Here is a 17,944-nt window from a genome sequence, read left to right on the forward strand (position 1 = left end):
GATGACTTTCATCGACTTTTGTTCCACCACTCGCTTGACTTCAAAACATAACATACGACTATCATACAAATAACATAACTCGTAACATAACCTCCTTATCATGTAAAACACCCTGGTCTCATCCCAAAAGTACATGCTATAACATTCCCAATTTGTCGGCTTTCGACGAAATATTATTTTCTTCAATTCCTTTAGCTTCTAAACCTTCCAACCCTCTTTGTACTTGTTGTTCATGATATTCAATATTTGTAACTTTCGAGGTAACATGATTAAATTGCTTTATATATTTTCAAAGATGATCTCTTTTTTTTTTGGGTCCTATATTAGTTTGCTCACGACGCAGTTTTACGTACAAAAAACAAATATAGGGTGTAACAATAGCTATCAACTCTAAATTACCCACTCAATACCTCTCGGACAGAGAGTAGTTTTGCCCAATTTGGCTTTCTCAAGACCAAATGGGTATCACACAAAACAGTTAATAAAAGCTCAAGTCGGGTTATTACTATCTTTAGATTGAACCCTTTAATTGGGTTAATCAATCTCTTGATTGACCCAATTCTTGTTAGCTAAGTTATCCTAGACTGGGTCTCTCTTTCTCAAGTAGAGACTAAGTCACATAGGCATGAATTAATATTTGCAGCCATTAATTCCACAATTAAAGCATGAACTAAGTTAAATAATTAAATACTTAATCTTAAACAAGCACTAAATTATATACCCATAAGATTTATACACTAGGGTTAGATCACAATCCTAATAAATAACTCATACTTGGATTTGAAGAAAATAGAGAAGAAAGACTAATTAAACTCATAATGAAAGTTTAAAATGATTAAATCTATTGTAAAATACACCAAAGCAAAATAAACTTCCAAAAATGACAAAGAAAAATAGCTACAGTAATTTCAGAGGTTCAAAACTTGACCTAATTTTGTGAAACTCATCTATTTATACAAGGCTAAAAATCTCGGACAAAAATACCCCTCGGGAGGTTCTGCGACCACACAATTTCATGCGCGGTCCGCTGATTTCTTCATCTAGCAAGAGCTGGAGTTCTGCAACCGCACAATTCTGAACTGCGATCACGGATCAACTTTTCTGCGGTCCGCAGATTTAGAACTGCGGCCACAAGATAATCTTCTGCGGTCCACAATATTAAGATTGCGGATGCAAGGCAATCTTCTGCGGCCGCACAAATCTTGTGCGGTCCGCAATTCACTGAGGCTCTGGACTTGGTCTTTTTGCATACTCTCTGATCTTGAATCCTAGCCCAACTTTTGCGGCCACACAATTCATGTGCGGTCTGCAATTTGTACAGATGCCTGCTAATTGTGCCTTATTTCTTTGCGGCCGTAGATGGAATTCTGCGGACCGCACATTGTGTGCTTCTATGCCTTTTATTGCCTTGTGCATAGACTGCTCTTTTTTTAGTCAGATTTCATCTCGGGGGCCCAACTTCCAGCATTCCTGCAATTTGGCACAATTTTATTAGTTTCAGGAACACACTTCAATGCTTTTAGACTAAAAAAAATGTTAAAAGACGCTAATAAGTAGTTAAAATCTCTACTTATTAGTGCCCCCTATCGATCCCAGTGGAGTTCTGGCCGCGGACCCAATCGACGCCAACTCACATGTGGCCATCGATGCGAATTTGCCTACCGATCATGAGAACAACATCCGCAGGGGAGTCCGATTAGTAGCCCAAATTACACACGGCGGTGATGGAGATGGGATCAATTTGCGAGTGATCTTCGAAATGCTACAGGCAGCGATAGCCCAGCTGCAGAACCAAAGCCGTACCCCCAGCAAAGTTGAGCCCAAGCAGCCCCGGAAAATCACTCGCAAAAACGAACCTGTCACGGAGAGGCCTAGTGAAGCTGAACCCGGGACTAACCCCGAGATCATAAAAATGCTCGAGGAACTGAAAAAATGGGTAGAAACGGGAGAAAAGAAAATTGAAGCCAATGACAAAAAGGTGGAAACCCACAATTCCAGAGTCGACCAAATCCCAGGAGCACCACTTGGATTCCAAGAAGGTTGTTCAAAAACCTTTTACTCCTAGCGTAGCTTCGAAGCCAATCCCAAAGAAGTTCTGCATGCCCAAGATTCCTAAATACAATGGAACAACTGACTCAAATGAGCATGTGAACTCCTACATGTGCTCCATCAAAGGGAACAACTTGGAGGATGATGAGATTGAGTCCGCCCTGCTGAAAACGTTCAGGAAAACTTTATCAAAGGGAGATATGATATGGTATTACAACTTACCCCCTAATTATTTTGACTCGTTTTCTATGCTTACAGACTCCTTCGTGAAATCACACGACGGGGACATCAAGGTCGAGACCAAGAAGTCAGACCTTTTCAAAGTGAAACAGAGAGATAATGAGATGCTCAGGGAATTCGTGTCTCGGTTTCAAATGGAACGAATGGACTTGCCTCCAGTCGCGAACTATTGGGCCGTTCAGGCCTTCACCCAAAGACTCAATACTCGAAGCTCATTGGCTTCACAACAGTTGAAGCAAAATCTGATAGAATATTCGACTGTAATTCCGTCCGACGTACATAACATTATCAATCAAAAGTTAGGGTCGAAGATGATCAGCTTGAGGCCCCTTCCGGGTCTGGTTATACCGTTAGAGCTATTGACAGATCCAAAAGAGACATTGATCGTGAACCAAGATCAAATAAGGACCGGTATCAACCATACAATGGAGACTGAAGAGGTAATGGGTCTGGGCAAAACTCAGTGAGAAGTGAAAGGAGAAGCGATCGAGGTCAAAATAATCGGGGAGTCATGAGCGAAAGCGATTTCGACAGGCCATCGGGCCTAAGGAAGCCCCAAAGTTATCGAAATACAACTTCAACGTCAATGTTGCTGTCATCGGACGCATCAAAGATACCAAGTGGCCTCGACCTTTACAATCCGATCCAGCCCAAAGGGACCCCAACCTAATGTGTAAATACCATGGCACTCACGGCCACAGAACTGAAGACTGCCGATAACTGAGAGAGGAAGTAGTCCGGCTATTCAACAAAGGACATCTCCGAGAGTTCTTGAGCTATCAAGCCAAAAACCATTTCAGGAATAGGGACTCTAATAAGCAGATCGAACAAGAGGAACCTCAGCACGTCATTAATATGATCATCGGTGGGTTCGACGTCCCCATGGGCCGATGTTGAAGCGCACCAAAGTATCCATCACAAGGGAAAAACAAACTCGAGATTACGTGTTAGAAGGAACCTTATCTTTCGACGATAAGGACACTGAAGACATCGTGCAGCCACACAACGATGCACTATTAATATTTGTACTTATAAATAAATTTTGAGTTAAGTGTGTGTTAATTTATCCAGGTAGCTCGGCCAATATCATCAGATTGAGAGTCGTAGAGCAGCTGGCTCTACAAGACCAAATTGTGCATGCAGTCCGAGTTCTAAACAGATTCAACATGGCATGTGAGACCACTAAAGAGGAGATAACACTACCGGTGAACATCTCCAGAACCATTCAATAAGCAAATTTTTATGTGATCGAAGGAGATATGAGATATAATGCTCTGTTCGAGAGGCTGTGGATTCACAACATGTGGGCAGTGCCCTCAACACTGCACCAGGTGTTAAAATTCCCAACGCATGAGGGATTAAAATAATTAGGAAAATCAATGGAGGTTTACATTGACAATATGTTAGTTAAGTCCCTACGAGCAGAAGACCATTTGAAATATTTGCAGAAAACCTTCAACATATTGAAGAAATACAATATGAAGCTGAACTCGGAGAAATGCGCATTCGGAGTCGAGTCCGGGAAATTTCTCGGATTCATGGTGTCTAACCAGGGAATCAAGATCAATCCCGATAAAATCAAGTCCATAGAGGACATTACCGTGGAGGACAATGTCAAGTCCGTTCAAAGGTTAACCGGGCGCATACACTTTGGGCCGATTCATTTCGAGCTCCTCCGACAAGAGCCATCAGTTCTTCTAATTATTGAAGAATAAGAATAGTTTCTCATGGACCCCGGAGTGTCAAAAAGCCTTGGAAGAACTCAAACGGTACCTTTCGAGCCCAACTTTGCTTCATACTCCGAAGGCAGATGAACAGTTGTACCTGTACTTAGCGGTATCCGAGATAGCGGTAAGTGGAGTCTTAGTCCGGAAGAGGAAGGTCCGCAATTTCCTATCTACTATGTTAGTAGAACTCTAGGCGAGGCCGAAACGAGGTATCCTTACTTGGAAAAATTGGCGCTCGCTTTGCTAAGCGCCTCCAGGAAGTTAAAATCGTATTTTCAATGTCATCCCATATGTGTCGTTACTACTTACCCGTTGAGGAACGTAATGCATAAGCCCGATCTCTCAGGACGATTGGCCAAATAGGCCGTGGAAATCAACGGGTACGATATCGAATATCGACCCCGAACAGCCATCAAATCTCAAATTTTGGCGGACTTCGTGGCCAACTTCACGTCGGCCCTAATACCCGAGGTCGAGAAAGAATTGTTGTTGAACTCGGGGACCTCCTCCGGAATCTCGACCCTCTTTATGGACGGTGCCTCGAATGCAAAAAGGGTCCAGATTTGGCATCGTGTTGAAGCCATCAATGGGTAATGTAGTTAGGCAATCTATTAGAACTATAAAATTGTCTAACAATGAGGCCGGGTATGAGGCTATGATTGCAGGTCTCGAACTGGATAGAAGCCTAGCGGCCGAGGTGATTGAAGCTAAGTGCGATTCCCTCCCTGTAGTGAACCCTGTCAATGGAACATTCAAAGTCAAAGAAGAACGAATGCGAAGGTACCTGGATAAACTACAGGTGATGTTACATCGGTTCAAGGAATGGACTTTGCAACATGTACCTCAGGATCAAAACAATGAAGCCGACGCTCTTGCTAACTTAGGATCATCGGTTGATGGCGATGAATTCAACTCGGGAATGGTCGTACAACTCATGAAATTGGTAGTGGAAGAAGGCCACACCGACATAAACTCGACAAGCTTAACTTGGCACTGGAGAAACAAGTATATAGATTACCTGAAGACCGGAAAACTGCCCTCGAATCCTAAAGAATCGAGAGCTCTGCGCACAAAGGCGGCTAGGTTCAGCTTGTCCGAGGACAATACCCTGTTCAGGAGAACATTCGATGGCCCGCTCGCCATATGTCTGGGATCAGGAGATACCGAATATGTTTTGAGGGAAGTTCATGAAGGAACCTGCGGGAATCATTCGGGTGTTGAATCGTTGGTTCGTAAGATAATCATAGCCGGCTACTACTGGATTGACATAGAGAAAGACGCAAAGGAGTTCATGCATAAATGCGACGGATGTCAGAGGCATGCACCAATGATTAATCAGCCCGGGGAGCTACTACATTCTTTCAAATATATATTTTGTCTCCTAAAAACTAATACATTTTGTTCCTTACGGACATCGAGCCCAAGGGCCACCTCTATTTAGACGGCTTGACTATCGAAGCCCGGGGGCACAAACACCTATTAGGCAGTGCCCGAACTTTAAAGGCTACGACTACCTCCACTCGGGGACTATCATCCTGGGCAAGCACGGACGGCTCGGGTATCGAAGCCCGGGGTAGTAAGACTATTGGGAAACACCCAAACTTAAAAGGTTACGGCAATACTAGAAACGGCTCGGAGACGTCCGAAACCCGAAACCAAAACATAAGGCCTTCAAAAATTCCAAACCGGTTCAAAGGTTACCCTCGACAAAATTATAATCTAAAAACTTCTAAGTAAGCACTTTGGGGAAAGCTTCCGGTCATACCAAAGCCCCCACGAGTTTTAAGCAAAATTACATCGAGAACAAGCCTTGTTCGAACCTCCGAACAAGACCTTATTACTACGTGCTAAGGCATTTGAAATCTTTGCAATCGTAAAGAAAAAGCCAAAAGAAACAAACTTGAAAATTGCCAAAGGGAAAAAAGAAAAGCCATGTATATATATAAAGATCTTTACAAAGGCCAAACGGCCTCAACAAAATATACAAAATACAAAAACAAAGAAAATCTACAAGGCATCTAAGCTTGATCTTCGCCGGAGCTCACCTTGTCACCTGGACCATCAGAGTCTTCTCCGCCCTCGGATTCGTCGGAACCCTCAGAGCCTTCCTCATCCCCGGGATCTGCTAACTTCTTGACCTCGGCCTCGAGCCTCTTAGCGTTTTTGATCTCGACCGATAGTTCGAAACCCCGTGCATGAACTTTCTCGAGATCCTCTCTTCGGGACTGCCACTTCATGTATTCGACGATGACTTTCAGGCGGTCCTGGGCTGTCTTAGCGTCAGCTATGTACTGGGCCACCATCTGTGCAGCATCGGCCCTGGTTATTTCCACCGCTGACTTGTCTATTTTAAGCTCCTTATCAAGGGTATCCTGTTCAGCAACGGTCGAGCCCAGTTGAGACTGGAGGTCTTCAATTTTTTGGGTCTGAGCCTCAGCTTTCTCCCTCGCCACTCGAAGTTGGACCTCAGTCAAGGCTAGCTTCTCCCTAGCAGTGTCCGTTTCTGAAGCCAATTGATCCATTTTACCTTTCCACTCTTCGGCCATGGCCTTGACCTCGTCCATCTCGGCTCGAAGCTGGTCGATTCGATAAGGATTCTGTAGGACCTGCGGGTTTTGACCGTTAGTCGCCATGCATAACTCATCATCACTAACTTCAAAGATATTTACCTGTTCCACCAGGGCGACATGTTCTTTTTGAGCCGCATCCAACTCAGCCCGGAGATTCTTGACTTCTCCTTCACGTTGCTCGTTGAGAAACTTATACATGTCCCTCTTCTCAGCAAGCTCTTTGGCCTCGACCTCGAGTTGGCTAAGCTCATCCCGGTACCGGAGAAAGGTTTTATAGTGGAGCACCGAGGCCTTGGAGAATGTGAAAATGAAAATGCTAAGAGTCATCAAAAACTGAATTCGAAAAAAAAAGAGTGTGATAACACTACCCGGTTCAGCGCCTGGCGCGCTTCGTTGAACAAGCATGGTGCATCTACCTCGTTCATTGAGAGGGATTAGCTTCCGTTGTTTCCCCCTCGGCTGCCACCTGTTCCTCGGGAACGGACGGCTCGCGGGCCACAAAAAGATCATCCTCCTCGGGCTGGTCCCTGAGCCGGAAGAGTGAGTCTGAGTCAAGCACTCGGGAGCTAGATATTTAGTTTGGCTTACGAGCCAACCTTCTCCTTGGTTTCTTCTTCTCCGAGCTCGGGGAACTCGTGGCCCTCCTCCTTTTCTTCTCTCTTGTTGTGGCTCCGGGCTGCCCCGAAGCAGAAGGATCAGTGGGCAGGTCCTCGCCCTGCCAAGGGCCTAAGCTCGATGGTCTTAGGCAAGCCTGCAAAAAAGAAGAGAAACAATGAGGACATAGTGTTGAAAGAGAAAGTCTAGTGCTACTTACTCGGAAAGAGGAATCTTACCATGAGAACGGGCCTCCCAGCGGCCCTTCGAGAGCTCGCGCCATGATTGTTCGGCATAAGGTATCTCCGAACAAATGCCTCTGATCCACTCCTTGAGCCGAGGAATAGCGTTTGGGACTCGAGCGAGGGCTGCACCATACCAAACACCGATGAGTAAAGGGAAGATAAAACATAGAATCAATGTTTTAAAAGAGTTATACTTACATGATACGTTCCACTTTTCGGGGAAAGGCCTCCACTCGACAGGTATCATGTCGGCAGTCCTCATCCGGATAAAGCGTCCTTGCCAACCCCGATCCCGATCCTCAACGATACTTGAAAATGGGGCTTTGCTGGCCCGGTGTACAAGCTTTATCAGCCCCACTCCCCCCTCCCCCCCCCCCGCGCGAAATATTCGGGGACTATACAAGCGAAGTAGATGATCAATGATGAACGTACATGAGTCAATTTTATTCACAAAGAATCGGAGAAGGATCACGTTCCCCAAAGCGATATGTGGATTCTGGCCGAGGCATATGTTGTACCTCTTACAAAAGTCCAAGATGACCGGGTCCACCGGGCCCAATGTAAAGAGATAAGTGTAAACACTCATATATCCCTCAACATGGGTAGTAATATCGTTATCGGTCCCGGAAATCACTACATCGTTATCCGCCCAGCGGCAGGCCTTTCGAACTGCAGGAAGAACCACCTCAGTAATGGAATAGATGTATTATGACACCTTATCGCATCAACCTTGAACCGAATAGGGCTTTTCGACCTTGAAGTCATCATTAATCGAACACCCCCCGGGGACGAACATTTTTAAGGGGGGCTCGGTTGCCGGTTCATCAGTGGCCGTGCCTGGAGCAGACCTCTCGAGGACGACCACATCAGGGGCGGTCTCCTCGACCTCAGTGGTCGACTGCGAAGAAGAAGGGGCATCTTTATAGGGAACGGTCTTGGAAGTCTTTACCATTTTTATCTGGATAAAAAGGTTTGAAGGTAAGAAGGAGAATGATGAGATGAAGGGTGAGAACTTGCTAAGAAAATCGAGCACACTGCTTAAGTGAGGTGTAAAAGAAAGGTTGTAATTTGAAGAATGAAGGTAAGAATATTGAAGAACGAAGGAAGGCAGTGATATCTTGAAGGATCGAAGGTAGAAGCTTGGTCCAAAGTAAAAAATGAATGAAAGAAGGGGTATTTATAGGGGCCTCGTGCCATTCCGCATCCAGGAGCAACCTGCCGACAACTGACACGTGTTGGGTGTCATTATGACGCGACTGACGGGACATTTCACTTTCTTTGTCATTTTGTGTCGCAACGTGTTGGAGAAGAGATCGAAGAACTCATGTTGTTCCTCGTCGTTTCCGTAAAACTTACTCTTCGAGAAACGAGGGGATAATCTGTATACGGGTGAAACCGGACCCATGAGACAACCCGATTTTCGATAAAATAAATCGAGTAAGGGACGTGATGACAAGGAGTCAGAATCGAGGTAAGAGACTCATCGAGACAGGTTCCGGGGGCACGACATCCGCCCTCGAGAATATCGGGGACGTGACCGCGGTATCGGTCCAAATCTTAAAAGACTTCTGAGAGCATTATCGGGCGACCGAACATGATTAACAGGAGGACATGATATCGGTGATCAACCGGGTATCGCGGCGTGGATCTCGGCACGTACCGGCGAAAATCCGGTGATTAGTTAAACGAAAGATTTTTTACCTTTTATGGTATTGTACTTAGAGTATGACTCCCCTGATATATAAAAGGGGGTCTGATTATTCATTGAGGATATTGTAACACGCATTAATCAAAGCTCTTACGTTTGTTGATCAGTGTTTCATTATTATAAGCTCGTGATCGGAGACGGATTATCACAACCCGCACTTTGGGATTGTGACTTCGGCCAAGAACTGGTGAGAAAAGGCTCTTCTGATTGTCTGACATAGACATGTCTACTCGGGCAACTTGGTCTTTTTAATTTTAAGTATATATAAGGGGGTATAGGTGATGAAAGCTCCGACCTGCTTCCCCCATACGTGCTGCCACCAAGCCGTATTGAAAGAGCTACCTTGAGGGGGAACCTCAAGGGCCTGCCTGGATGACTCAAAGGAGTGTCTTAGGTATCCATACGAGTTAGGGAACTCTATGGACGGCACGACGCCTTCGGGCTAGCGTTGGGCACCAAAGTGGCGCTAGAGGCTCGATGTGTGGGACGGCCTACCCCGCGGGCTGCCAAAATTTTGGAAGGATACCTCTGTGCCGATTGGATACTTGATGCACCTATCTTAGGGGCGTCATGTATCGACTTGTGAGCATGGCTTGAGTTCAACCATGCAAGCAAGGGTCCGTTGGCCTAAACATGCAGTTGTGGGGCGACACTGCACTATTCGGGATGGAAGTGTGTCGCGAGGGCTATGTATGGGCATGGCACGAAATACGCGCGTGACAAGGGCCAAGGACTAAAGGTTGCCTTTCTCGGGTGAAGCACGAGCTAGTTGCGGATGCACTAGGCGAGTGTCAAGCTTGAGGATTGGGTTGTGCACGCGAGAGCGATGCTCAGTATTAGGCGAAGGACAAGACATGTCCTAATCCAACCCCTAGGCGGCACAAGTTGGAGCATGCCTTCTAGGCAGGCTTCACCAACAGGCATAGGATCGTGCTTGAAAACTTGGGAAAGGACGAAGGCTGGCCTGCAGCGAGGGGAACTGCAGGCGCTACATAGGAAATTCGGTACCGCTGGCGAGCATAAGGGAGTCGGCCCGTGACACGTGGTATCAGAGCTGATTAAGGCCATACTATGCCATGGCACAATGTCAAGGCAAATGGTGGAGAAGGCGAGTGCATTTTGGATGTCAGTGCGGAGATCATGTCAAAGCAGAGATTGATGTTCATATGCCACCAGAGATCGAGAACCTGATACTGCTGGTCGAAGAAAGAAATGGGTGATTCCACTTTATTTCGAAAGTCTAGGTTCCTATTGAATGAGGTGATATGCCAATGAGTCGGATGGTCAAGAGAAGGCATGTTTGCCAGGTCGTGCAACCATATTGCAAAGAGTGGGAGCCATGCACTATAAACATTCGGCATGATCATAGCGGAGATCTTGCCAAGGATGCGTGCGACGTATCAGTTGAGTGTCTTTCGTGTAGGATAGACTTTTGGACTGCCTGAGGGCATTGCCAAGGTGAGGAGACGAATTCGAGGGAATAGCCAAGCTTCAGAATTGGGTGGATTTCCAAGTTAGAAGGTATTATCATTCTGGAAAGGAGTACGCCGAATGATCGGGGACCGTTGAGAGTCCAAGTGCTAGGTACAACCGAACCGGGAAGTCGTGATAGCAGGACCAAGAGAGTACCTGTCTATAAGGCGAGTATTGAAGTACTACCGGGAGCATTGGGTACTTGCTGAGGAAGTGACAGTTAGAAAATAAAGAGCTTTGTTCGGGAATGCGACAATGCTATGACTTTGAGAATGTAGTGCTCACCAAGAGTCGTCCCAAGAGCTGGCCGATTGCCAAGTGGGACGACAGCGCTAAGAAGTATCCTTCACATTGAGTGTGGGAGGATCCCGCCTATGCAAGAGGCATAAGGGCGAAGTAGTGAGTCCGGAAGCCAACACATCTTCAAGGTAATAAAGGCAAGGAAAAAGCTACGGGAGCAAAAGGCTACGGGAGCTATGCCAGAGGGCGTTGTAAGGCTAAGTGAGCGATGTAGCTACAAGAGCCGCGCCAGAAAGCACGCTGATGTGCTTACCTGTGAAGGGAAAGCTTCAGACGGACATGAAGGCTGTGAGGGTCATGGTGTAGTTGACTAGTGTGGGTCAACTACAAAGTTAGACACCAGAGGGTGCAAGTGCGGAGGCACTTTCCAAGTGAACACCGAAAGGAGGTGAAGTGGAGAGGCACGCTTGGATGATACTTGGGGGAGGAGTGCATAGGGCAAGAACTGGTGAGAAATGGCTCTTCTGATTGTCTGATGTAGACCTGTCTACTCGGACAACTTGGGCTTTTTAATTTTAAGCATATATAAGGGGGTATAGGTGATGAAAGCTCTGACCTGCCTCCCCCGTACGTGCTGCCACCAAGCCGTATTGAAAGAGCTACCTTGAGGAGGAACCTCAAGGGCCTGTCTGGATGACTCAAAGGAGTGTCTTAGGTATCCATACGAGTTAGGGAACTCTATGGACGGCGCGACGCCTTCGGGCTAGCGTTGGGCACCAAAGTGGCGCTGGAGGCTCGATGTGTGGGACGGCCTGCCCCGCGGGCTGCCAAAATGTTGGAAGGAGACCTCCGTGCCGATTGGATATTTGATGCACATATCTTAGGGGCATCATGTGTCAACTTGTGAGCATGGCTTGGGTTCAACCATGCAAGCAAGGGTCCGTTGGCCTAAACGTGCAGTTGTGGGGCGACACTTCACTATTCGGGATGAAAGTGTGTCGCGAGGGCTATGTATGGGCATGGCACGAAAGACGCGCATGACAAGGGCCAAGGACTAAAGGTTTCCTTACTCGGGCGAAGCACGAGCTAGTTGCGGATGCACTAGGCGAGTGTCAAGCTTGAGGATTGGATTATGCACGCGAGAGCGATGCTCAGTCTTAGGCGAAAGACAAGACATGTCCTAAGCCAACCCCCAGGGCGAGCATGGATTAAGATCCTAAGACGAGAAGCGCCACGACATGTCTAGGGCCAAGTGCCTAGACATCTTACGGGCGGCACAAGTTGGAGCATGCCTTCTAGGCAGGCTTCACCAACAAGCACAGGATCGTGCTTGAAAACCTGGGAAAGGACGAAGGCTGGCCTGCAGCGAGGGGAACTGCAGGCGCCGCACGGGCAATTCGGTGCCGCTGGCGAGCGTAAGGGAGTCGGCCCGTGACACGGATACCTCATTGAGGTTGCCTTCGAGTCCAGAATCATCTCCTTATTTTCAAGCGGTTTGATAATTTATTACATCTCTTATCTGTTTATTCTAACAATCTTTACCGTTTGTATTGAATAAATACATGTATCCTTAAAATCACTTACAAATTTAATTGTTATCCATTTTTTAGGGTAAACACTAATGTTTTAAGCTAACAACAAATACAAAATCGTTTGTTAACAACAAGACTATGATGACTTAAGTATAAATAAAAGCAATTTTAAGATACTTTATATAGTAGAAATCTAAATTTGAAGTAGTCTCTACTGAAAATTATATTACTAGTAAATTCTTGTTTTTTAATGAAAAGAAAAAGATTCTTGTACATTAAATTAAAAGAAAGAAAAAATGAAAACGAAAAAAATATGATGTAGATCAGAAATCCCTCGTGGAGACACACAAAAAAAAAAAAAAAAAACCTTTATTTTCTTTTTAATAATAACAACAATATTCTCCCTCAATCTGAATCTCTTCTCTGGACCAACATTCCCAACCCCACCATCACTTGAAAATCTAGCAATTATTTCTTTAATTTCACTTCATTCTCTTTTTTCCTCCTAAAATCTAACAGTAGGATGATGATTCAGAGAAGCAACACGTTATTTCTGGTTCTAATTTTGGGGTTTATAGCGACCCAAGTGAATTCCCTTAGATTTGATCTGCAATCTGGTCAGACTAAATGCATAGCTGAAGACATCAAAAGCCATGCTATGACTGTAGGCAAATACCATATTGTTAATCCCAATGAAGGTTACCCTTTGCCTGATACTCACAAAGTTACAGTCAGGGTAATTTATTTTTCTTGTTACTGTTTTTTGCTATTTAAGCAAATGGGGTTTCATTATTTTTTCTGTTTATGTTAAAGTTTGAGTCTTTTTGTGAATTGTGAATGGTTTGTGCATGTTGGATGTATTGGTTAGAACTTTGAATTTTATGCTGGAGTTGTAAAAGATTCAATTTTATTGATTTATTTGCTATTTAAGCAAATGGGGTCTCCTTATTTTATCTGCTTATGTTAAAGTTTGAGTCTTTTTGTGAATTGTGAATGGTTTGTGCATGTTGGATGTATTGGTTAGAACTGTGAATTTTATGCTGGAGTTGTAAAGATTCAATTTTATTGATTTATTTGCTATTTAAGCAAATGGGTCTTATTTATTTGATCTTATTATGTTTAAGTTTGAGTCCTTTTGTTGATCTTTGGGTAACCAAGAATGGTCTGTAATTGTTGGATTTTTTGGTTAGAACTCTGAATTTTATGTTGGAGTTATAAAACTTTAATTTTAATTGATTTATTAACTATTTAAGCAAATGTTTTTTCTTTGTTTGATCTTTTTATGGTAAAAAATTGAGCTTTCGGTTAATTTTTGGATAACCAAGAGTGCTTTGTACATGTTGATGTTTTAGTTAGAACTGTAAATTGGAGCTGTAAAGATTCAATTTTTGAATTTACCAATTAATCAACTATGCTTCAATCTCTGTAATGTATTATTCCATTTCATTCCAATATGGTGAAAAGATCCCCACTTGTGGGATTTTACTGGGTTATTGTTGTCGTCGTTATTCCAATATGGTGAAAGATTGAGTTTTAGTGTATTAGTGAAAATTAGTTTGATTGATTATCTTGTTCAATTGACTATGCTTTTTCTTGTTTATAACAATAAAAAAATGCTTTTTCTTGTTTGGATGAACTAATAACTTGATCTGTGTAATTTGGTTTGAACTGTGAATTTTATGCTGGAGTTTGTAAAGCTTCAATTTTGAATTTACCAATCAATCAACTATGCTTCAATCTCTGTATGTAAAGTATTAGTAAAAAAAATGTTTGATTGATGTTCAAGTGAATATGCTTCTTCTGGTTTTTGATGAAGATGAACTAATAACTGATATGTGTAATTTAGGTGACATCAACATATGGAAATACCTATCACCAATCGGACAATGTTGCTGAAGGGCATTTTGCTTTTGAGACTGCAGAAGCTGGGGATTATATGACTTGCTTTTTTGCTGCTGATCACAAGCCCCCTGTAACTGTTACCCTTGATTTTGACTGGAAGACTGGTTTTGCTGCTAAGGATTGGACAAATGTTGCCAAGAAAGGCTCTGTTGAAGTAAGCCCGCTTTCTTCTTTTGCTGAAGTTCTCTCAATTCCACATATACTTGTGGTGAATATGCTTTTGCCTAGACGATATGGCAGTTTGTACTCATCCTTAGGTTTAATGAGAAATAGCCCTAGACTGGAACTTTGTATAGCTCATAAGCATCCCTTGTGCATGATAGACCGTTCTACAAAAAATTGCACTCGAGAAGTCTCATAGACCACATCATTAGTTCAAGCCAACCATTTGCTGTTGTCACCTTTCCATGAGAAGAAAACATGAAAATTATGGATGCTGTTTAGTTTGAAGGCTTTCAATTTTTTGATAGATAAGGTAGTGTATAGCTGATTCCAACTTTTTTAGAATTAACAATAGTTGTTATATACCAGAATTTGGGAACGTCTTATGAAGTGATATACTTTCAGTTCCCTTTATTAAGAACAATTCTTCGCGCTTATCGATTTACAATTAGTTTTTTGGATAAGAAAAAAAATAAAAGCAATTTATTAGTTGCCTTCAGAACATTGATCTGTGCTTGCACGGTGGTAATTGCCTCCATCATCTTGCCTCTATTGCATAAATGCGCTTGTTGCGGTCCTCATCCGCGTTGAGCAGCACCGCGATGTCACCCTCGAGTTCCTCGATCTCCTTCGAGGGGTGATATTCAGTTGACTACTGCATGTGGCTCATAGCTTCCGATATGTGGTCAAGAGTTGCAGCCCCTCTTTTTTTTTTGATTGAGAAAAAGAGAGTTCGAGCCCTTCTCACCCCATTAATGATTAATGCCCTCAATAGTGGAATCTCTACTAGATGAAACTCTTTGTAGAAAGAGGTGACATGGAACGAACTTCAATTGAATGAATGGCTTTTAAAACCAATAGGATGCCAAAAAAAGTGCTAATAGATTTATCATCTCACATTTTAATCAAGGTATTAATGTACTGTGCATTTGTTTGCGCATATAATGAGATTCATGTTGCTGCATGCATGTCAGCATGAACTTTAGGAGTTAGTGTCTACTGCTTTTGCTGGAGAATCTGCTATAGCAAATGATGTTGTAAGCACTTCTATTTTCCTCCGGAATAGAATAGAAGGGAGAATAGGCTATAAACATTTTACCCCTATGAAGGCCTGACTCGGATAAGGCGGGTATTATTGCCAAATTCTTGTTACTTTCAGTAAAAGAATAAAAAGCCTACAAGGCCATTAGGCTCTTAGTAAATTTCATTTTAGTTTCAGGTCAGTCTGTCATCAAAAGAGGTAGTGAAATAAAACCACGTCACTAGAATTTTAATACCTTACAGCCTATGGCTCAATCCTCAAGAGAGGTAGATGAAAGGATGCGTGCTTCCATAAGTGTTATGGATTTGGTTCTTGGAAACACTATACGGATAACAAGGGGTATTCTCTTCAAAAAAATATTTTTCATGAATTCTCTTCGTATTTGCAATTAAATTTTTCTGCATTCCGTTATTATTAATTAAGATTCCTTCACTTTTCTTTGTTTTGAACAATAGTCAAGAGTCTTCTGTTTCTATACCAAAAATAAAGAGAATCTTGGGATCAGGTTTGTGAACTCAATTAAAGCTTCAGTACACCTTGTATGGGTTTTTGTGTGTCTCAGAGAGAGGGAGTTGTAAGAACAAGAATTTCCTTGTTAGAGCGTCATGCAAGTAACTCATGTCTGACGTGTATTTTATGGTCTCTTTATCTTTCTGTTTTTAATAATTGCTCCTTTCGGCATACTTATTTAAGAAAAAGGTAGTATTGCCTTTTGTATGAATGAGTTTTAAATTTGGACGGATCCAAATGGAGAGAAGGAAAATAAACTGCTGTAAAATCAGATGCAACAGGCGCTGTTCTATGATAGCATACATGTAGATATAGAACACATTCATAGGCTGATTGTTGAGTCTTTCTTATGGATTCGGAGTGTATTTCTATTTTCTGGCAAGTGTGGCTGTATACTTGGAATTTGCATTGTTTAAGACTTAACAAATTATTTCACACCACAAAAAATAAAACGAAAATAAAACAAAATTCATGGCATTCTCAACGCTTTTCTATTTTTAATTACATTTTTAATTACATTCATGACAGGAAAATACTGTTTAGCTTAGATTTTCGTAGCTCTATGGACTTTGAAATCGTGGACTTTAGGCTTTAATTTACTGGACAGCAGCATAATTCTTCTCAACCGACACAGAAGTTTGTGCCGCAAACCTTTTGTTAGCTTGTCCTCTACAGCATAATGCTGATGGTGAACTTTATTATTCATTTATACTAATATTTTAAAGAAGCAGATACTCTTCACCTGGATAGATGTTTGAGTTGAAGTATCACTACATAAAGTGAATTATTTGGAGCAGTCTTATGCTATGTTCCACTTTCTAAAGTTGATATGTTCACAATGCATATCAACCTTGAGATAGAAGATTATGGGCTTGTGGATCTGTTCATCACTTGTGAAATGCATATGGGGTTTCCTGTTACATTTTTGTGATGGCACGTACTTTATATCTGTTTGATTGCTTAAAGCTCCTCTTGCTCTTGATATAAAACTAAGAATCTTTAGGGGACACATTTGGTATTGGTTTGTATCTTTCATTTAAACGCAGTAAAAGTGATCTGCAGTTATAATACAAGAAAGAGATTGTCGGCAGAAACTTTTGCTCACATTTCAAATGTTCAGTTATATTAACTTTGTGCCTGAGACGAAGGGGCTTCTGAAGGTGGTAATTAGGGAAGAACGGAGAGTTGTGGGGAAGAGAGAGCATGTTTTTTGTTGACGATGAATTTCATGACTGCACCTTTTAGGAGTTTTGAGATGAAACTAATGTAATGCTCTTTCATCTTGTCATCTTAATAGGTAATGGAATTTGAACTAAAGAAGATGTATGAAAATGTTCAAGCCATCCACGATGAGATGTTTTTTCTCCGTGAAAGGTGAGTTTATCCTTCGTTAACAATCCTCATGAACATATCATTTAAAGCAATCTTGTTACATTTAACTACAATCCTCATGAACATAAGCTTGATAATTTTTCCGCACGTTTGTAGGGAAGCTGAAATGCAGGAACTGAACAGATCCACCAACTCCAAAATGGCTTGGATGACTGGCTTGTCAATCTTAATATGTTTATCTGTGGCATGGTTGCAGTTGTGGCATTTGAAGACCTTTTTCGAAAAGAAAAAGCTTATCTAATATTTTTATGCTAGCTTATAGTACTCCATGTATGTGTAGAATTTTCCATAGATTACAGTTGAAGAGGGAATACAATGTTTTGAGTTAATTGTGAGAGAGAGTTGGATTGTCAATGAAGTTGGCACTGCCATGCTCGTGTTTTCTTATTTATTACTCAGATTTGTCCCATTTTATGTGACACTGTCCTCTTTATCTGTCGAAGAGCATAGCACATTTCTACATTTAAAAATAATTTAATTTTAAATTTTTCATTTTATTGTTGATGACATAATTGTAGTTGCATGTTTACTATCACAAGTTTAAATTTTTTTTTTCTT

General features: G+C 42.6%; 2 protein-coding genes across 2 annotated transcripts; one reads left to right on the forward strand and one right to left on the reverse strand.

Annotated features, from left to right (window-relative positions):
• Positions 1 to 6,034: 6,034 nt before the first annotated feature.
• LOC104090646 (uncharacterized) lies at positions 6,035 to 6,913 on the reverse strand. The gene has a single exon (XM_009595796.1). It carries the CDS (start codon positions 6,911 to 6,913, stop codon positions 6,035 to 6,037), a length of 879 nt encoding a protein of 292 aa, XP_009594091.1.
• Positions 6,914 to 12,760: 5,847 nt separating this feature from the next.
• Positions 12,761 to 17,883, forward strand: LOC104090644 (transmembrane emp24 domain-containing protein p24delta9). The gene is made up of 4 exons (XM_009595794.4): positions 12,761 to 13,114; positions 14,225 to 14,434; positions 17,292 to 17,368; positions 17,483 to 17,883. The coding sequence occupies exons 1-4, from the start codon at positions 12,902 to 12,904 to the stop codon at positions 17,625 to 17,627; spliced, it is 645 nt and encodes a 214-aa protein (XP_009594089.1). The 5' UTR covers positions 12,761 to 12,901; the 3' UTR covers positions 17,628 to 17,883.
• The last annotated feature ends 61 nt before the right edge of the window (positions 17,884 to 17,944 follow it).

Source organism: Nicotiana tomentosiformis, chromosome 10, assembly GCF_000390325.3.
Source record: "Nicotiana tomentosiformis chromosome 10, ASM39032v3, whole genome shotgun sequence".
Taxonomy (NCBI): Eukaryota; Viridiplantae; Streptophyta; class Magnoliopsida; order Solanales; family Solanaceae; genus Nicotiana; species Nicotiana tomentosiformis.

Excerpts from the sequence above, each read along its gene's own strand:
- LOC104090646 (XM_009595796.1), bottom strand. The coding sequence starts at position 6,913 with ATGACTCTTAGCATTTTCATTTTCACATTCTCCAAGGCCTCGGTGCTC.
- LOC104090644 (XM_009595794.4), top strand. The coding sequence starts at position 12,902 with ATGATGATTCAGAGAAGCAACACGTTATTTCTGGTTCTAATTTTGGGG. Across the intron at positions 13,115-14,224 it reads CTCACAAAGTTACAGTCAGG|GTGACATCAACATATGGAAA; the intron begins GTAATTTATTTT and ends TGTGTAATTTAG. Across the intron at positions 14,435-17,291 it reads CCAAGAAAGGCTCTGTTGAA|GTAATGGAATTTGAACTAAA; the intron begins GTAAGCCCGCTT and ends TCATCTTAATAG.